This window comes from Cynocephalus volans, chromosome 7 (assembly GCF_027409185.1).
Source record: "Cynocephalus volans isolate mCynVol1 chromosome 7, mCynVol1.pri, whole genome shotgun sequence".
In the NCBI taxonomy this organism is placed as follows: domain Eukaryota; kingdom Metazoa; phylum Chordata; class Mammalia; order Dermoptera; family Cynocephalidae; genus Cynocephalus; species Cynocephalus volans.
Genome location: NC_084466.1, coordinates 145,978,206 through 145,999,831, shown reverse-complemented (window position 1 = coordinate 145,999,831; position 21,626 = coordinate 145,978,206). Strand labels below are relative to the sequence as shown.

General features: G+C 44.4%; 1 protein-coding gene across 1 annotated transcript in view; it reads left to right on the top strand.

Moving 5' to 3' along the window:
* The window catches only part of GFRA1 (GDNF family receptor alpha 1), a 192,706-nt gene that overhangs the window by 151,594 nt on the left and 19,486 nt on the right, over nucleotides 1–21,626 (top strand). Inside the window, exons 5-7 of the mRNA XM_063102837.1 lie at nucleotides 10,059–10,168; nucleotides 12,873–13,007; nucleotides 16,789–16,970. Of these exons, the coding sequence (XP_062958907.1) occupies nucleotides 10,059–10,168; nucleotides 12,873–13,007; nucleotides 16,789–16,970 (427 nt within the window). The remainder of the gene's footprint in view (nucleotides 1–10,058; nucleotides 10,169–12,872; nucleotides 13,008–16,788; nucleotides 16,971–21,626) is intronic.

Here is a 21,626-nt window from a genome sequence, read left to right as displayed (position 1 = left end):
GGGAAGTAACATCTGATAGCAATGGAGTGATTTATTCTTTTGACGTATGACGCTACAATTCCCTGTCTCCTGAGCAGTAGTGATATTCTCAATGTCCTATCTAGGAAGGAAGATATTAGGGGACTAGTTGTTTGCGAAGCTCAAAGTCTCTGTTGACCTTAAAACAACTTGCCTGGAAGAAAAATGACCTAGTGTATATTTACTATTGAATATAATTTTTCTTAGAAAGTCTGCAAGCCTGCTAAAGATTAATAGGAGATCTTATTTTCATATGCTTCTCTTTAAAGTTTGTCTGTGCAAGTGTGGGTTGTTAGCCGTTTAGATATCCGTTTGCCTTACCCTTTCTCCACTGCTCCCAGGGCACTGAGAAACTAGGCTCCTTTAATGTGCAGAAGGTAAATTAATATTCCGCAGAGCAGAGCTTGGGGCTCAGGTGCCACAGAGGTATTTAGTGCTTGTCTTTTGGGTGTGGGGGTAAGGGGAGGGGTTTTGCAAATTATTAAAAGTGAAGAGAGCCTTTGCAATTTTAATTTTTCATCTTTTGGGAACCCCCAAAGAAGCAAGGTTTGACTGAAGGAGGCTAAGAAGCATTTGTGATAATTTCTAGAATTTACCTGTGTTTCCCTATGTTAATTAGAGTTCAGTTTCTCTGACTGTAAATATCAACACTTCCTTCTGAGAGTACAGACTGCATCTCCTTAAGTGAACACAGACCTGAGGCTTCAATTGCCTGACCAGTGGAGGGCGCGTGTACAGATCACATGTAGTAACCAGCAAAATCAGCTCAACCCATTTCTGGGATATAAGTCTATTGGTTTATGAAAGGTTTTGCTCTACTTGAAGATTTTGAGGACTCATGGAAGAAATCTCTCCTTGGTCTTAATAGTAGGAATAAATAAGCCTTATACTAATCATAAGTTAACTGACCGCATGCAGGCCTAGAACACTTGGGTCAGTGACCTCAGGATAAAACATTTCATATGCCAAGTTATTAGCAGATGAATTCTAGGGGTCATCACCAGCGTGATCATCTCTGGCCTAGGACTTCATAGTCTCATAGTGTGGACTCCGGGGCTGGTCCTTTCCTGGGGAAGGAATCAGGAACAGTGGTAAACAGGTGCTAGGTGTCAGGTATACCTACCTCCCCCAGTTACAGTTTGAGGGACTTCCTGTCATTCAACCTGAGTAGATTAAGCTTCAAAGAAGTTAAGATACTTGCCACAAATGCCATGGTTAGGAAGTGGTTGAATCGAAATTTGAGTCCTAATTCATCTTTAAATTCTATATTTAAAACCCCTACTTTCTACTGCTTTTTAGTAGTGTTTTAATTTTCTATTGCTGCTGTAACAAATGATGATAAGTTGGTGGCTGTAAACAACATGAATTCATTCTCTTACAGATCTATAGGTCAGAAACCGACACGCGTCTCTCTGGGCTGATATCAAGGTGTCGGCAGGGCTGCGTTCAGTCTGGACGGCCCAGGGGAGAGTCCATTTCCTCACCTTTTCCCTGCTTTCATTTCTTGGCCCGTGGCCCCTTCCTCCATCTTCAAAACCAGCAAAGGCCAGTTGAGGCTGTCTCACATCCATCACCCTGACTTTGTCACCTGCCTCCCTTTTCCACTTTTAAGGACCCTTGTGATTATACTGGGCCCACCTGAAGAATCCGAGATAATCTCCCTACCTCAAGATCCATAAACTTAACCATATCTGCAAAGTCCCTTTTGCCATGTAAGCCAGTATATTTTCAGGTTCCAGGGATTTGAGTATAGACTTATTTGGGGCTAAAAGATGCCCCATAAGTAGGTATTCTGCCTACCACACGTAGTTTTTCTCCTGAGCATCTATCTTGTTTTTAATTTTCAGGATATCATGAATTGTGGAACTGGTTATTTTGCCCCTCTTCCCAGGGGTTTCTAGAAAGCTCAGAGCCAAATGTGTAGCTTTCATCTAGCCAGGGGTATGTGTGCATTTTGCACTAACTATACCACTAGTTATATCTTTTCTATGATCCCTGATTTCCTCATTAATTTTTACTTTTATTCTTTTGCATCACAACTACATCTGAATGTGTCTCAAAATTCCTTCTGAAGCAGGGGTGAGCATAAATAATTAAATGAAGCCATGGTGGGTGACCTTTGCATTCCAGGGTTCCTGAGCAGTTGATATAGAGCTTCTTAGAGTTCCAAGCTGAATACCAGGCAGCTTCTGTAATTCACTCCTGAATATAAAAGTGCCTGCCAAATTCTACATAAAGTAAATTCACACCATGTTGCTCTTAGGTTTTAAGATGTGGTTCTACTGGTGAAAGATTGGTTGAACATCTAGATTTCTATTTCTCCTTGTGGCCTAAAGTCAGAAAACAGATTTTCAAAGTTTCCCTGCAGAAATATAAATACTTATCGGATAAGATTTACTCTTAAAGAATTTTAACATACTTGTCTCTGGTAGTTATCCCAGCAGACAACTATTGGATATCTGAGAGCTTTATGATTGTTTCATCATCAGAAAACTTCCAATTTCATTTATCCTTCAATTTCTTCCCTTAAAAACAAGTACAACCAGAGCTAGATTTTCTGCACTAATGGACAAAGTGTAGCATGCGTAACACAAAACAACTTGACTTGGCGATGCAGCATAGGGTTGTTTGTGATTTTTCCAGGTTCCCATTGCCACTTATAGTTTGCTTGTACCACAAACATCAGTTTGTGCCTTGGGAGACATTGGTTGAGGGCAGAGGAGGGGGGTGTCCTGGCCAAAGGGCAGCTCTGAGGCATCTAATCAGAGGCAGCCAAAAGCCCCTTCTAGGTTGAAATAGATTCCCTTGCCAACTACCATGACTTGCTTTTCATGTTTGCTGGGTAGACAGTAGCTGTCCAGCCCTGTCAGCTGCTCTGTGGATGTTGATTGACGGCTGTCAGTGTTCTTGCATGGTGGCTTTAGGAGGGATGCCAAAACTGATCAGATGCTGACCCAGATTTTCCATAGGGGCTGCTGCAGTTTGATAAGTTCAGAAAGGCTAAGGAAGCACGGCCTGACTGCCCTGCAGCCTGCTTTTGCTGAATGTTCTAGCTGGCGAGATACCCAAAGCAGGATGTGTGGACTGAAACAATGCGGGACTCCACCTGCATTGCTGGAACTCCTTCCTCAGCAGGCAAGGCTTTGTCAGAGCCCCTGCGGGGTAGGCTCAGAGTGCAGTGACAGCAGCCCCCTGTGACCCATATACTAGGCAAACTGCAAGGAAAGCCCTTGTAGCCAGGACCCGCCGAGGAGCCTGGCAAAGGAGCTGGAGGAGCAACAGGAATCAGAGCCATCCCAGGGTTTTGTTAAGTGGTATGGGGCCTCCCAGATATCAGGTGAGGCTGAGCAGGGATTTGGAGGGAACAGGCATTGATCTCTTCTTAGCCACAGGGGTCTTCCGGTTTCAGAAAACGCATTAGGGAAGTCTCAGAGGCTTCTTGGACCTTGTAGTGCTCTTTCCCAACAACACGTGGTCACGGTCTGGTTAAGTCACCCTAAGCACATCCATTGGCTGGGCTTTAATAATCCCACCATGAGTGGGAACCCACGTTGAGGGGCTGATGAACACAAGATGTGCAGAGTTTTGCAAAGCTGCACCTAGAGCTTGTGGGTCTGCCCCAGGGCCTTTGCTCCAGAGCGTCCATACTGACTTTCCGACTTGCTTCCACACTCACTCCCAGGCAGGGGAGGACCCAGGCTCAGCCCCCAGCTCCACAGCCCACTCCCCAGCAAATGCTAGGCCTTTGTTCCAGGAAGCTGGAGCACATGACACAAGTGAGGAATAGCGATGCAGAATAACACCCCAGCAAAATGTATTTAATACAGGCTCTAATTCCTGAAGGATGCTTCCCAGATGTGCACTCCAGTCGGCTGCTGGAGAATAAGGGCTAAGGTAATTTTCTAAAAACAGAAAGAGGAAAAATCTGTTTTGTGTCACTAGACCAGACAATTACCATCCCAGTGCTCTCGCTTTGTCATCCTTGGTCTAATATTAGCAGCATGTTTTTCAAAATTTTTTTATTCTGCATAAGATATTAGCAGTATTAAAAAACTTACTGACAGTCACTTAAAAAATATATCTTTTTTGTCTAAGCCCCTGGGAAAAAGTAGCTTTTCTTAAAATGAATTTATCCTATGAGATCATGTGACTAAGAGGTTTTAAGTAACACCACAGGATTCCTGGCTTCTCAAATTTGTTTTGGTCAAAGTTGATGCCTTCAGTTACACAGATGTAATCTGTTCTTAGAATGTAACCTAAGGGCCAGCAGAAGATAGATTAAGATGTATGTTCCCCTATGTTGAGCTTGCTGTGTTTTGCGGCAAAGGCTTAACATTAGAATGGGCCAGGAATTGGGGAGAAAAGATGAAGGGATGCAAGTAAAATTTCACTGGGCAACTGGTGTATTCTGGGTTCTGGATGAGGAGCATTATATGATTGTCATTAAGCCATTTAAAGTGACCATACATAGCACTGGCCCCATTTTCCAGGTGAAGAAACTGAGTCTTGGAGAAATTAAATAACTTGCTAACGTGCAAGAGTGGAAAAGGTAGAACTGGGATTAGGAACAGGTGTGGGCCCCTTCCACGCCTGTCTACGGACCTTCTGCTCTGTCATGTTTGGTGTCCTCTAACTGACCCGTTGAGAAACCTTTCAGAAACCAAGTGAGGTGAACTAAAAATCGAGACTTTGAAGCCCTAATGTTCACATTGGGTTCAGAGGGAAACTTCAGTGACTTCTTAACACAAGTAGTTCAAGAAAGGGATCCTGTCCAAAGGTCTGGGTTTCTACTGGGTGGTCAAATCCTATAGTCCTGTATAGTCACTGGTGGGGCCCAGAAGACCCCTTCATTAAGGAGAACTGCCTGATTCATTGAAAGACTCACCACCGCCTGTGCAGAGTCCCATCTGCGTCCCCCGGCCCCTCCCGTGCTCCTGCATTACATTCAGAGTGCCCACTGCATGTCTGGAGTCAGGGGAGCATCAGGAAGAGCTCTCTGAAGAATGATCTAGTCCATGGTGACAGGGGAGAGCAAGTATACACTTGATGACTTTAATAAAATCCCAGGGAAATTAAAGTCAAACAGCCTCTACATTTCTCCCCTCCAGTCTGTTACAGGCAGTTGGCAATTCCTCTTCCAGGGAGTGCCGTTGCAGCCACCTGCCATGTGACTCTGAGCAGGCACTCAACTTCTCTGGCCCTTGGCTGTCTTGTCTGTGAGATGTGGGGATCTGCTAGAAAAATCTTGTTCCTTAGACTCAAAGGAAACCAAATGCCTTGACACTAAAATCATGGGTAATGGCAGAATGGAATATGGGTAAGAATAATAATGTTTTGAAAATAAGGGCTGTTTTTTCGTTTGTTTTCTAGGGAGCCTGGAGTGTCCCATAGACTATTTCCCAAGAACTAGGAAGTTGAACATACTCTGGAACTCTGGTTAATCAGTATCAGAGCCTGGATCCCATTCAAGATCTCACAAATCTTTTGTCCAGGGCTCAATTCCACCAGCCAAACGGCTTGGGTCCAAGTATGGGATTTGTCCTGGAAAAACATTTAAAAGATTATGATAATCCAGGATGAGTTAAATTGGGCATTAGTGGTATGTTTTTACCTGCTCTCCATAACACTATTTTCCTAAAACTGTTGCAGAATAAGTAAACGATTTCCCCTCCCCACTGTCAAAAGACCATCTGCTGTTTGAGAAGACTCTCCTAGATTTTATCATTATAATCATTTTTCTATTTCCAGTTAGCAGCATGCTTCCTTTAAGATGTTGTTTTCTGTATAAACCCCCTTTTTTTGCAGATTTCCTCAGGCCATTTTGGCATTTGCCTGCCTTTTTCTCCAAAGGGTGGGAGATTTTCTCTCACTGAGGGCGATACATTTCCACATTTGTGCCTATTCATTTCCTTTTCATTTTCTCAGAGAAAAACAATAAGGGCTCATCACTGCTGTAGTCATGGAGATTTCATGTCTCCAGAAGAAATCCAATTGTGCAGTTTCTTTGTTAATCCCATACCGGACATTTAGGCTTCCTTGTTTGGATCACAGCAGCCGAGGCAGGGAAGCCATTGAAACCAATTATAGTGTGATTCATAACCAGAGTGGGCAGTGGGTGTGTGTGCAGAAGGGGCGTCCTGGGGTGCTAGAGCTGTGCATACAGTAGGTGCTCGGGCAGCTGTTGGTGCCTGGACAGATGAAGGATTCGGAGCTCTTCCCCACGGTACCATGAACTCAACGCAGCCATGACCATCCTTACTCTATGCCTTGCAAACCTGTCCTCCTGTCTTTCCCACCACGGCTCCACTGTCTGCTGAGCTGTCCGTGTCCTGATTCTGCCCCTCTTCCTGCAGGCTTAACTTGCATTCTAGCCATACCTACCATTCAGCACATGCTCCTTTCTTCTTCCCCTCAGTCCCCTAGTTCTTTGCTCTGGTTTGTGGCTGCAGTCTCCTAGGGAACCATCCCTCCCAACTTTGGCCAGCTTCCTGCTCTCTCCATTGGTGCTAGAACAGAGAGGGTACATGGTAGGTCTTAAGCAAATCTTTGCTGAACAGCCGAGAGAACAGAGAGTCTTCCTAATATGCGAATGTGATTATGTTACTTCTCTGTTTAAAATCCTTCAGTGGCTCCCACTGCTTTTAGGATAAAGTCCCAACTCTTAGGCCATTTAGGACTTTTCAAGATCTTACCAGCGTCATCTCCCAACACTCTCTGTTTGCATCCTGTGCCTGGCCATCCTGAGAGGACAACTAGCAATGTTTTGGACAGTGCATGTGTTAGTGTAGTGGCTGAGAATGATCTCCAGCTCTGGAGGCAGATCGAATGTGGTCACATTCCAGCTCCACTACAAGCTCTACAACCTATAGCGAGTTACTTAACTTCTCCATGCCTCAGTTTCCTCATCTGTAAAGTGGGGCTGATAGTATCACCTAATAAGATTGCCGTGAGGATTGAATGTGTCAATACATGTGAAGCATTTAAATCAGTGCCTGGCACATACCAACACTCCATAATTGTTACCCTGGGATTATTATGAGTGTGGTTGTTACTTTATCACATGCTGTTTCCTTCTGCCTGGAATACCGTCCTCCACCTTTACCTGACAGATCCTACACATCCTTCAAAGCTTGGTCCCAATATCACAGCTTCTGTAGCTCTGTAGTGTTTAAAATTATATGGTAAAATTATACGCCAATACTAGATAATACCTAACACAAATGAAATATTTAGTATATGTTAGGTATATGGTTTTACATACTGTATGTTTTTTGCTGCCAACTATAATGAGATAGGTGCTATTATTTTATTATCCTAATTTTACAGATGAGGAAATGAAGGTTCAGTAAAGTTAGACTAGAGGAAATAGTGGTGGAACCAGGATTTAAAACCATACATGTTGACTCCACTACTACAAAGATACTGCAAAAAGTTCAGGGAAAAATAGAACTGAAAGTTAATACAAATCCTTCCGTGAACTTTCTGAAGTACCCTTGTATTTAACAACCAGTTCTCCAAGAATAGCGCAAAGCCCTGATTTATAGTGTTTGCTGATTACTGTGGTGTAAATTCTCTCACTATGTCCATGTTCAAGCTATCACTGTGATGTTAACCAACTCACAGAATTCCTGAAAATGTACCAGTCAGCCAGTACTGGGCTGGCCCAAGCATAACTCAGAATAAACTACTTACTTCAGTTTTTCTATCTGTAAAATATGAATCCTATAATGTGACCATCATGTCTGCAGATATAAATGTCAGAAGGAGGTGGGTCAAATCAGATAGAGTTGTGGACATGTTAGTGTTTTAACAATGCTGCATGTGCTCTTATGTTGAAGGTCTTTGCATCCACTGGCTGTGTTTGTTGTAGGGCCAGGATATGTGCTGACCATCTTCTCTCAAAAAGCAGCCTGCCTGGGGTTCTGCTCTGAGCAGTGTATTTAGTTTTATCCTCCCAATTGGGTCTATGCTTTCTGCGGCAGACTGGCTCAATTAGTCTTTCATTCCAGCGTCCAATTGTGAGTCAATTCTGAGGTTGTTAAGCAAAATGAGTCTAGTGGCATTAACCTCGCGCTGAAGGATAGTAATCTGCATCACAGTGTTGTTCAGTTAATAGTCTGCTGGAGAGACTGCAAGAAACAGGACATGCGGAGATAGAGCGACCTTTCGTCTCTCTCTGGGGATAGGCTGGGAGCCTGGGGCTGCCAGGTCAGAGACCTGTTCAGCGGGCCAGGTTGTGTGCAGAACTGGAGCCCCAGCTGCTGGAACCGCAGTTGGCCTTTGCAAAGTTAGAAGCCCAGTACCACTAGATCATTAACTTTCATGACCAGGAAAATTCTTCTGAAATTAACACTCAATCCAAGCTGGATACCATTGGAGCCAGTTGAGTAAGCCTGAGCCACCTTTAGGGATTTCTTCCACAAAATAAATCCTTTAACTAGGCTACAGAAAATAGCCAGGTTTTATATCTTTCAGTGTGTTCAATTAAAGTCAGAAAACACCAGCGAGGCATAGACCGTGGTTTGAGATCCAGGCGCGTACACATGCACGCACAGCCTCATTTGGAGGATTTGGCCAAGCTGCTTAGCTTTAGCACATGGCCTTGCTCGGGAAGCATTGTGAAGGGCCTCTCTGAGGAGTGTCAGGTGCTGTGGAAAGAAAATAAAGCAGACATCCAGCACCCGCCCCAGGGATTCATCGTGTTAGAGCCAGGCACACAACACACAGAGCACACCAGATCAGCATAGATCGGGAGGCAAGGCACACCTCGTTTACAAAGGTCGAATGGGAGAACCAACCCCACATGAAGACCCTGTGGCCTTTGCAGTGTACTGTGGGCTCAGATAATGTCATAAGGCCTTTTAACGCCCCTTCTAGTTAAAATTGTAGGAAATGGATGCATAATGTGCTTCCTACAAACTGTCATGATCCCCACACATGCTACACTGCTTGGCCCCACCATCTCAAGCTTGTTTATATCATAAAGTATGCTAAGTGAATACAGTTTCTTGGGTGGAAAAAAGTAAAAATAGCCCTGGGAATGTCAGCAGCCAACTCTGGTGAGCAAAAGACAGAAGAAAACTGAGACAACCTCCCATTGTCTCTCATAATCGTCGGGTAATTTAAATTCTCGTGAATTCCATTGTGTTCTTCCATAGGAACAGAGCTGTTGTCTGCTGAGATGACCTCAGAGGTGGCTCAGCTGTCATTCAGAATTTCTCCAACAATATCCTCTTCAGAATGAAAAACAGCCAGTTGGCCACAAAGAGTCCTCTTCCTCCCAGACCAGCGTGTCTGTAGCTTCTCTCCGCTTCTCGGTCTCTGCAACTTCATTACCACCCAGGGCTTCTGGGTGGAAAGTGCCAATCCTTGGAAAGTTCCCCAAGTGCACACAGGTGCTGCACTTTGATCTGTGCACCCTCCGGGCAGTGCCTCCAACCAAAGGCCCACGATCGCGCCCAGAGCGATCCTCCCTGACCCTCTCGCCTTTCCCTTCCTTTCCTGAAAGGCAAGCTCCCCCTCAGTGTCACCGGCTGGGATAAATCACTGCCCCCGGGGCTGGTGGATGAGAGAAGACTTACGAGACAGATACAAATATTCTTAAAGCCAGTAGGAATTACGGGAGCAGATGGGCTGTAGGATCCTATTTTGATGCCAGGGACATGTTTCCGTATAAAGTAAATATTTTCCCAGTGTGGGTCTCCGGTGAGTGTGTGGAGAAGCATATTTCCTAAAGATGCAAATAAGTCTAGTCAGAAATAAATATTGAATGGCAACTTCAAAGCCTTTACATTTCTCTAGTTATAGGCCCTGAAGACTTCTCTCCAAATAAGCAGACACACACAGGTGGGCGAGGGCTCGGGGCGGGGACAGTTGGGGGCTTGTATAAGGAAACAGGTCAACATTTTAATAGCTCCCATTTCAATATTTTGTGTGTAGGTGTAACAAGGCATATCAACAGAGGAATAAAGAAAAGTTATGTCTGTCCACAGGCTTAGGATGTTTTAAAGCACATCTCCCCGCCTTTCTTTCTATTGTAGATCTCGCCTTGCGGATTTTTTTACCAACTGCCAGCCAGAGTCAAGGTCTGTGAGCAGCTGTCTGAAGGAGAACTACGCTGACTGCCTCCTCGCCTACTCGGGGCTTATTGGTACGAGCGGGGAGGATCAGGAAGGGAGAAGGGCCAGGTTTACAAACACCTGCACTCTTTGCACTGTAGCCTGCTGATGCCTGCAAAAGTGAAAATCTGCCGGTAACCCTCTGTGCTGGGGTTTTGATGTTAGGCCCTTTAGGACTCACTTGTAAAAGAAGGGAAAAAAAAAGATAATGGGTGTGTGAAAGGCAGAGGCACAGAGCAGGTTTATTAAGGAGCAGGAATACTGCAAGTGGAAGGTGTGCAAGGCTTCTCAGTTGGGGAACTGACCGCGCAGAACCAAAGTAGGGGAAAAGCCTGGTTATGGAAGAAGAAAGCAAGTCAAAGTTAATTGAATTAGGGAACTTTGGAGAAAGGGAGCTTGGGAGTCATTCAATCTAGGGAAATCAAAAAGGCTGTTTCTTAGAAATGGCTCTTTGGAAATAACCCTAAATATTTGGGTCCTTCTTGCCATTAATGTTCTTGGTAATTCAACTCCCAGCGTGCAGGGGGTGATTTAGGCTAAATTTTTTGCTGAAAACAGACATAGCAGAAACAGTGTGTTCTGTTTTTCAAGACCGGAGGCTTTAGAAGAACCGTGTTCTCAACATTTGGGAAAACAGTGCGATGAAACAAGACACTGGTGAGCGGGAAGAGAGCCAGAAAGGGAGATGAGCTTGTGCCCATGGCTAAACAGGGCCGCAGGAGGAAAGGCAGGTGTCACAGGTACGAGGGACAGTAGAAGCCTTGGTGACAGGGCTCCGTCACAGTTGACATCTGAGAAGGAACACACATTGAAGGGTGTGGAAGGGTGAGGGAAATCACAATTGTCAGAAGTGTGATGGCTCAGCAAGGGTGTGTATTCCTGCCGGGTGTCTGTGTCAGGGTCACACATGTCACCAGCAGGAAGAACCTCCCACCAAGAATGACAGCACAGACTAAAGTCTTTGTCATCAGAGTGTCTTCAGCAGGAGGCTTTGGGAAAATCAATGAAGGTAATGACGACAGTACTTAATGCAGGGATTTCACAGGTTCCTGGTCCATTCGTTACTCCCAACTTCTTTGAAAGGACTGTACTTCCTTGAGTGATGCCTTTCACCAGTTATTTACCATTTTTACTGACCTGGCCAATGAGTGTAGGATCCTTAAGCCTGTGCTCCAAATTTGCATTCACTCCTCTTCTTTAATAAGTTAGTCTCTACTGGGGATTAACTTATCAACTATGGAATTACAGAAATAACAAAAGTAATTAAGATATACTCATTGTAAAAAATTTTTTAAAAATACAGAAGAGCCCATGAACAAAATGTTAGGTATCTACAATCCCACTCCCCAGTGTAATCACTGTTCACACTTCGGTCTGTGTCCTTCCAGGCGTACAAGCTCATTGAGTCCTCTGTGAGTGGCCAAGGTGAGCTACTGCCAGTGTTTCTATGAGTTCACTCTGAGGCTTGGCAAACCCTTACACACCTGAGGATGGTGAAAAGGGGGAACACCTAGAAGAGGCAGGCACTCTACAGACCGAAAGTGGTTTCTCTCTTTGGTCTGGCTCTCTCCCTCTCTGCTGGCTCCTGGGTCATTGGATTCTAACTTTGCACAAAGCTTGTTTCTACTTCTTCCATATATCAGGGATCCACAATAAGGTTGGGCATACAATGGTCTTAGCCTCCACACTCCGTGTTTGGGGTGCCTGTTTCCTTTCTGTGCTTAGGTTAAAATTCTCATCTCAAGGTATGATGGGATATTATTTAGTTTAAGTCAGTAAAGAATATAGGGCAATGGCAATATGCCCTTGATCCAGAGGAGCTTACCAAAAAATTGTTTTTCTGTTTGTGAACCAAATACATCCTGTCGATGACTGACCAACTTTTACTTCTTACTTCCACAAAATATATAAAAACAGAAGACTTCTTGGCATCAGTGGGCATTGCCTGGTGTGAGCCGCCCTGAATACATTTGGGTTGTATTAAGTATAAATGCATTATGTGTTTGTGCCGGTATAGAAATCATCAGAAAAACCATGAATACCACCAGATGTAGGCAGGAAGGACCACCCAGCATTTGTCTGAGGACTATTGAGGATCTAGAGACAATATTCTAGAAGCCATTGGATTGGAGGATTTTTACTGTTCGTTTCCAATTCTTTTACAACTTGGAAGACTTTATTTAAATCAATTGAGAATCTGGTAAGCAGGAGCCTCGATATGTACATTTCTATACATTCAGGACATGGGGTGAGTCCTAGGAAGCTTCTAGCTTCCCTGTGTTACTCTGGAAAAGCCATTGGCTTCTGAGGGAAGTGGATTCAAAGTTCTAAAAGGATTTTTAAGATATGTAAGCCCAGTTCTATCTATTTCTGAAGATTAATGACATTTTCAAGAAAAGGCAAGGGATTTGGCAACTCATGCATTCCGAGTTAATTCTCTTCTGCACCATGACATCCATACCATTTGGGCAAGAATAAAATAGAATAAAATAAAATACCCTAAGTGTAGCTCAAGCAGTTCTGTTATAATTTTTAAAGTAAATGTGTAAATTATTTCACGTGCTCAAGATAAGTTGCCAAGACAATGCGCTGCTTAACGTAATTTCCCACTCAGCAAACACAGTGTTTGTAATTATGCGCAGTGTCCACCGTCAGAGGACCGTTTGCTTCTTTTTAGGCTATAGAAAAGTCTGTATCATCACACAAGAATAAAATACCTTGTTTTTACTCTTTTAGGCACTGTCATGACTCCCAACTACATAGACTCCAGTAGCCTCAGCGTGGCCCCGTGGTGCGACTGTACCAACAGCGGGAATGACTTGGAAGAGTGCTTGAAATTTTTGAATTTCTTCAAGGATAATACATGTCTTAGTGAGTTTTTTAAAAATAAGAAACAGACAAGCATGTTTTCCTCTCCGAACTCCAGCTGTATGTGCCTCCTTGTTTCTTTGGTCTGCTTTCTCTGTTTGTCTTTCTCTGTCCCCCTTTTTCCTGATCAGGGATAGTGAATCTGGCTCCTTTTGGCTACACCGTGTCACACAGTGGGGAACCAAGCAAGGGATGAACTGGGTGCTGCCAAGAGCGGGAGCCTAACGGCCTGAGAGAGCAAGAGGTTCATATAATTGGGGGCACATTCTGTGTTCAGAGAACGCCTCTACCCACAGATCAAATTTTGATCTTGGCAACCAGCAGAGAGTCTGTTCCAAAGGTTCTTGAAACCTGCGTGGAATATACAATGTGAGAAGCTCAGACAAATTAGATGGGGCCAGGCCTCCAAGGACTCTCTGAGAAAAATTAGAATGTTAACATCAATAGCCCCGTGGATGCTGGGGGTTGGCTCAGAGGAGAAGCAGCAGTTCTGAGTGGGATAAACCTGCGACGCGGCCAGGGGACTCGGGATGTCGGTTATCTCGGGAGACAAGATAAACACTTGGAGGGGGGATGGTGCTCCTGCTTGGAAACAGAATCGGTTATTATTTCAGAGTTCTTTAGGCAATTTGGAAACACGTTTCCCAAAGGGACAAGGATTGAGAGAAATATACGGGTGTAAACAACGGGCATTCATTAGACAAACTCCAAAAGCGCTGTGCCAGATCTCCCTGACGTGCATCTGCTAGGTGACAATCCAGCTGAGGCGCTTGAAAATTTCACCCATGTTTATGGCAGCCACCAGTGATTGGGTGCCTTCGAGGTGTTCAAACTCACTCTATGTAGAGTGTAATATACATTACTTCCTTTACTGCAATCTGCACAAGAGTCCTAGGGGACATAGCTATTATTATCTCCATCTTACAGCTGAGTATTCACATAGACCATCCATGTCAGAGTTAGGATCCAAAGCCTGGGTTCCTTTTGCAGCCCTCTGTCTCCTAAGGACTTTGTTCATGTCTGATATTGAAGAGCCTGTTGGACAGGGACATGGGCCTGCACATCAGGGACCAAGTCTGACTTCATGGTATGAGAGATGGACTGTTTCTAGAAATCAAGGTTCAGCCAACCCTCTGAAAGCCCTGTCCTCAAGTGACAATTGCTCCATGATGCTCCTCAGATGTATGATGACTGATTTCCAAGTCATTAGCTATAATTTACCATGTACACACACAAAAAGCTTTTGAGTATTACTTCTAAAACCTCTTCTCCATTTCCTTTGTTGGAAAGAGAAATCTATGTCATTGACTGACTAGGGACTTCAAATAATGCCACTGTAGTCAGTTGCTTTGGTCCTCTTAAAAATAAAGCAAGCTTTTGGATTCTTAAATGAAATTCAAACCCACAAAACTGGTTGCAAGTAGGAAGACATTCGTTAAGACACCGGACAAACCAAAGAATTGCATCTTGGACCTCTTGTTTGGTCTTTAAAATATATATGTATATATATATATATATATATATATATATATACACACACACACATTGTATATATATATATATATATATATACACACACACACACACACACATATATTTATATGTGTCTCCCCTCTTTTTCACATCCTGCACTCTTCTGGCAGAATGCAAGTTTTAATGAAGATAAAACAATGACAATAGAGGTCAGTATGAGAAAAGATTTTACTGAGGCTGGCTAGAAAACTTCTCCCTTACAAAGAAAGTAAAGTTGTCCCTGTTTAATAACATTTTGGTGAAGGGGAGAAAAGTCTGGTATCTTATTGCTAATAACTTTTCAATAAAGATAAATGCATTTGGTCTGCAACAGGGGCCAAAGCCAGCTAGAATTTTTCACAGTCATTTCATCTATACTGTGACTAAATGGGACGTACAGCACCAAAGACGCAGGGCTGTAAATTCAGTTTCTTGCAAAGCCTCTAAAGTAGAAGAAATTGGAATTTGTAGATTCCAACCTAAATGTAGAAATCCAGTTCTACTCCCTTCAGGTTAAGCCACACCTCTCCCAAATTCCCCTATCATGGACAGCTCCAACCTATTGTTTCCTTCTTTTGTGGGGGAGGAAACAGCTATTTTCAAGCCAAGTGCATGGCAGATGTAGGGGAAAGAGAGAAAAATGGTATGGAGGTGGAGGTGAGATATCAGTTACTGTCACTTAAGTCTTTATTCAGATGGCACCTTCACCAGGAAGCCTGCCTGGACTGCTTTATCTAAATATCAACTCCCTCTTCCCACCTCAGTGCTCCCGGTGTCACCCCTTGCTTTATTTTTCTCCCAGCATTTCTCACCACCTAATGCATTACATATTTTACTTATTTACCTCCCCAAGCAGAATGTGACCTCCAGGAGGACAGGGGCTTTCATCTTTCATTGCTGCCCTTGTTTTCTCTTGTACACTTAGCATACAGAGCAGTGCCTGGCACTTAGTAGATGTCCCATTAACATTTGAATGAATGAATGAACCAGCACGTGAACAAACAAATTCCCAAGTGGCAAGGCAACCACTGGGGAAAGCACAGGTAGTTATAACAAATGGCAAGAGTCTTTTGCATCCACATGTCCTAATAAGAAAAAGGAAGGGCTTTTATTGTTGCTGCTCTGGGGCCATCTAAGGAAACTGGTTTGTACATACTTCTTTCTGCACCGTCCACCCACCGGATAAGCCACAGCTAGGAGCATAAAAAGCATTCATATTAATTTGAAGCTGTTTCTTACAGCCCCCCGCAAATTGTACAAAACAAGTTTCCAATTTGCTGAACTTAAAGGAAAACAATTTTCGAACAAAATGTTACTTCGAGGAGGAAGATGAGGCTTAAATTATTCTGTCTTGCATATCGAAAAATGCGAACTAAAAGTCATATATTAACAGTTTGCACATTCAGGTCCCAAATGGAGGAATTTGATTTCTTATACAATGAAAATGAAATAAAAAAGTTCCTAAATCCAGGCCAAATCCCTGAAGACCTGATTAAAAACTGTTTTTTATTCATTTTGGGGAGGGGAACAACACACAGCCAATTTACTCTTGCCACAAAAACAATCTAATCCCATGAAATTGTAATAAGCTTTTAAAGTTTTGCATTTTAAACTTTTCATTTAAACAGAGCTGCTCCTACCTAATTATGCAGATTTTGTTTGGTAGACTGGGAGCAAAAACGAAAAAAATAATCTTTCTTAAATTTTCACTAGATATTGATGAGATTTGGGGTAGACTTTTCTTTTAAAGGAACCGCTTGCATTTTGCCTGCCAAATCAGTTGTGAATGCCACCGAGTGACCTCAGTCTCATGCTTAGGGATGTATTTTTTTTTAAAAGCACTAATTAGTTTGCTTTTAGTATATAGTTTTGACAGAGCACAAGGGTTTTATTGAAAAATGGGACCGTCATGATCCCAAGGAACAGATCTGAAGCAGGATTTCAAAAGGCTTGACTGATGAGAATTTCAGGACAAGGATCTTGCTCAGCGCCTGGCACATAAATAGGAATACAATAAATATTTTTTTGCATTTGAAGCATAACTGAGTGTCCAGCTCAGTGTTTAATGACTGAATTGATTTTTGAGCACCTGACCCCAAAGACTGGCTCCCAACCCACGCAGGGCCGATGGATGGATGGGTTTTGTTCAGAGAAGTCCAGTGCCTCTGGACTTCTGGACTTCAGAATTTCTGTGCCTCTCTGGCTGTGTGTATCCTGTCTGTTACATTTGCTGCTTGACTTTGAAATTGGATTTCCTCCTGTTTTACTGCAGAAAATGCAATTCAAGCCTTTGGCAATGGCTCTGATGTGACCGTGTGGCAGCCAGCCCTCCCAGTACAGACCACCACTGCTACCACCACCACAGCCTTCCGGGTCAGGAACAAGCCCCAGGGGCCAGCAGGTTCTGAGAATGAAATCCCCACTCATGTTTTACCACCTTGTGCAAATTTACAGGTGAGAACTGGGTCCAGATTCTCTCTTGGAGCTCACTTCTGGGAGCAGCACAGACTCATTTACTGAGATACATTTAGGAATAGATGGTGAATGCTGCTTAGGTTTGAATCTTAAAACCACATTTTAAACATAATAAATGGAGATTGTGATGTGTCATATAGCAGAGAGAAAGACAGACTGTGGAACTGACTTTGCCACTTCCTAGGAGTGTGGCTTTGGTCAAGGCACTTGCATCTGGCCCTAAGTTCTTCACCTATGAAATGAGGGGTCTGGGTGGATGCATCCTTAAAGTTTTTGTTCATGGGGAGGTAGAGTTGGGTTGGCTATTTATTTACTGTGCTTATTCTGTGTCCTTTACAAAGCAGCAGCATTTTGAAAAGAAAGGAGTTCTTGGTTTTGTCACCATCACTGCCATTTGCACATAATGTGGTGTATTCATTTAACTTTCTCCAAAGGTAAACCAGAGACAGTGTTTCTAGTGAAGCATTAACTTGTATGTGGAGTCCTGGATGGGTTTGTTCTTCCGCAGACAAAAGCAGATGCTCTTTGGCAGTACGAGGAGCAGTGAGCTGCCCTGCAAAACCAGGCGTGTACCTGGATACTAGTGAGAATGGTCAAGAAACTTCTTTGGAGTTAATCCAGGTTGCAAGGGCAGATCTGCAGCAACATACAAATGGTGATCTCCTGCCTCTCATCAAAAGCAGAGTGTTATTATGCCTTTTTATTGATCTTTCATAGTAATGAGTATTCAGCTACTCAGTAAGACATTACCTAATCATACATTCACAAAATATTCCCACATTCTTTGCCTCTTTGAATGTTATCCTCCTGATGATGCAGGAGATGCTACTACTATACTATTGTAGCCTTGTTCTTTCATTTGAGGACGTGGGAGCTCAGAGAGCTAACACTTTTGCTCAGATCTGCAGAGCTAGTGGGTCACCGAAGCATCACTCAGAATCCAATAGCCTCATTCTGTTCACGTTTTTTTTCTGCATTTTTTGGGTAGTGGTGACTACATGGTGGCTTCTGCCTCCTGCCGTGCTGGGCAAGAGGACATTTGTGTAGCCTATGTGCCAGGCACCGTGCTGTCACTGCACACTTGTCACTGGAGTACACCCCATTCCCCTGCCAAAGGTTGGCCTCATTGGAATTCTCACCATAAGGCTTCTTTGGCCAAATACCACCTTGTCCCACAACCCACTTTGTTCCCTAGAACGTGTCAGGCAGTTTTTCTACTTCTGATTTACTTGATATATCCTCACTCCAATGTCTCCCCTCTTCTTGGATATCCTCCATGTCATTCATCTGAGCTTTGGTGTCTGTCCTCTGTCCTGCTGGGTCTCCACCCCCAACATACACTCTCAGATGCGCTCACTCATACACAACACTAAGGAGAGGGCACATGGGGAAACTACACAGCCCAAGGCCAGCCAGATGTTCTTCCTACTTCAAAGCATTTCCTGAGCACTTCCATCTCCAAAGCACTGTGCAGAGAATGCCTGAACGAGGAGGAGGCTCGGGGGATGCTGTGACACCCAACTGCTCTATTCTGCAGCAGGCCCTGAGTTTCAGAGAAGGGAAGTGACTTGTACGAAGTCCCCTGGCCAACTGGAGGCAGATCTGGAGTCAGGCAGGGTACAGGGTCTCTTCTTCACATCTGGCTGTGCCCGGTGCTCAGTGCCCGATGCCTGGCTTCTTCCTGGGTCAGCCTTCTGTGTTCTTTGGGCCCCCTCAGTTTCAGGTGTCAATAAAGAGAAGTGGCCAGATGAGGGATAGGACCCTATCATCATAAGGTGATATGATAGGATAAGGTGGGCCAGTGGTGGTTTCTAATCAGGAGAAAAGGTGTGCTCTGGATGCAGCAAAACCAGCTTCTTCTCTGCACACGTCCAGATGCACAGAGGGTAACTGCAGAGCCAGCATTCAGTCTGTTTATTCAGTCCGTTCTGTGTTTTGGAAACTTCGTGGAGATGAGCATTCAAGAACAAAAAAGTACTCCTCAGTGAACTTAGAATAACAGGCAAGATGCAGCTTGTCAACATTTTTAGAAGGTTATTCTAAGTTAATGAATGACATCTCAGAATAGTCATCATTGAGAACTCCATGAAATGAGGGTTTCCTGCATGAGCAGGAGAGGAGTCGTCAGCACAGGGGATCCCTGCCTCCCCAGCCACCCTGCCTCCATCTCTGCTCCTGGCTTTCCATGGTGCAGTGCTGGGCTCGGCCACACAGACAACCACAGCTTTGCCTCCGACACAGGTCACTTTCCTGCCCACCGCCCCTCCCTGCCAGCAGGGCTATGTAAATGGCAGGGTTTCCCTGGCAACGTCAGGGTACACAGGAGCCCTCCGGAGAATCCCTGCCTTTCCTTTCCCTGTGTTAGTGGTAGGAACTCTGCTTCATAAATGGGGCAAAAGCGAAATTGAAGAGTGCGTTTATCTCAGGGTGTCCTTTAACTTCTCAGCAGAGGGGGACATGGAGGTGTGGGACTGGCCAGAAATGAGGGATGGCCACACCTCTCTTCTCCAGATACAAGCAGTATCCACATATTTTGGAGCTAAACAGCATTTTGCTTCCAGAGGGCCCTGAAGGGTTCCCCAGGAACCCCAGACACCTGCCGACTTGAGCCGTGTTTGCACACGTGAGGCAGGGGATGAGGCTGTGGGCTTCTTTGCAGACAAGCCCGCGTCAGACCCTGCTCCGTCCTCACCAGCTTTGAGGCCTCGGCAAGTGCTAACCCCTCTGAGCCCCAGTATCCTCTTCTACAAAGCACGAATGTGGCCTAGCTGCTACAGTTGGGAGGATTCAGTGGGCCACAGCGAATGCTCCAGAATGGTGCTTCACAAATGTCATGTGTGACACCTGATCCCAAGTCAGCTGGCCACATGATTCCTTTGCAGAGACGGACGGTGGTGTTGTGCCTTGCCTGGGGGTCAGCAGTTGGGGCATGGTAGGGAATACTGCTGTGGTGTGGTGTGTTATATTTTCCAGAACATGTTGCGGTCTTTGTCCCCTTTTCTCCTCTCAGCAGCCACACGAGTCAAGTGTGGAAGACATCCTTCCCTTTTACAAAGGAGACAACTGAGGCAGGAAGAGGCTAGTGAAACCAAAATCAGCACGGTCTATTCTACGACCCGGGGCACCCAGGGCTTTTTTGGGGGGTTAGGAGTGGATAGTGAGGGGGGGGAGCAAAAACCAGAAACAGAGGAAGGACTGAAGTCAGTCAAACTATTTTTTTTTGGCCAGTAAAAGTTTTTGCAACCTGATGGCCTTCTGATGGTGACCTATATGAAGAATGGTGGAAGGGATCATTTGAGGTTAGGATTGGGGGCATGAGAGCATTGAGTGATGGGTCTTCACCCCAAGAACGTGGTCCTTCGAGCTGACTTAAGACTTTGCCTTGCTGTGGGGCTCCCAGGAGATTCATTCTTCCCATCTGTCCTTCCTTTGCCTGCCTGGCTGTCTCCAGATAAATTACCATTTTCCAGGGGGACCTAGAAATATCTTAGCATGGCGTTTGTCCCAGTCACACATGTCATTTCTCAGAATAGAACTGACTTAAACCAGCTTGGGATCCATTGGTAACAGACTTGGAGAAAGTCAACTATCTCTGGCAGCTCTAAAGATCACCTCCCTTGAGAAGCGCCCCCTTGTAATATTTTTAAATATACGATAATATGAGAAAACTCTTGGGGACTAGAGTTTCTGTCTTAACATTTGAGATAGATTTCCCCCTTGGAAGGAAAGAAATATGAATAAACATTTTCAAAAGTCTGCTTCGAAGTGTGATTATCAACAAACCAGACACAATTCTGCTTGGGGAAATGTCTGGCCACGGTGTAGTGAAGGTAGGATTCATCTGTGGTTCCTATGAAAGGCTGTGCTTTGAAAAAGGAGCGTTGATTGATTAGGATAAAATGTAATGGAAGTGTCCAAGTGCTAACCCCCTGAGGTGATAAAATACTGGGTTTTGGGTAACCCGCCAAGCTCCCATGTCAGGATTAATTGGCCATCATATTAGTAACAAGCATGATGCAGGCTGTGCCATTGTTGGCAAATTCCTCTAACTTGTACAAAGTGGTCACATGGAAAACAAAGAAACATTAATAATCCTACCAATTACTCCATCTTCTGCGCACTTGAGTGGTCTGATAGCTGGAAAAAACTCAAGATATTTAAACTAAATGGACTATACTTTTGCTTATTTAAAGTGAATATCTTTGGAGATGTAAGTCAGTGTTGGAAAAATGTCTGCTGGTCTACAGCCAACACCTCTTAATATGGTATTTGTAGACTTATGATTTACATGGTCACATAGAGTAATGGAGAGACTGGGAACTGTAGCCCTGGGCCTGGGCTTGGGACCCCTGAGAAAGATTCCCTCTCTCTGCCCCTCTCTGCCCCTGAACGTGATGTGATAGGTCAGGGGACATGCGCTCAGAACCAGATGAGCAGGATGGGTGTAGGATAGCGACACTTGGCAGGAGCTCTAGTGAATAGTGTAAGCCACATTCAAAGTTAGTTTTTTTGTGAGCCAAATAAAACACACCTGTGGGTGAGACACGGAAGGCCAGTGGTGGCAGATCTCAGGTTTAAGTCTCTTCCCCTCATCCTAGTGGGACTTTAAGGCAGCATTCCAGAAAGGAACCAGCA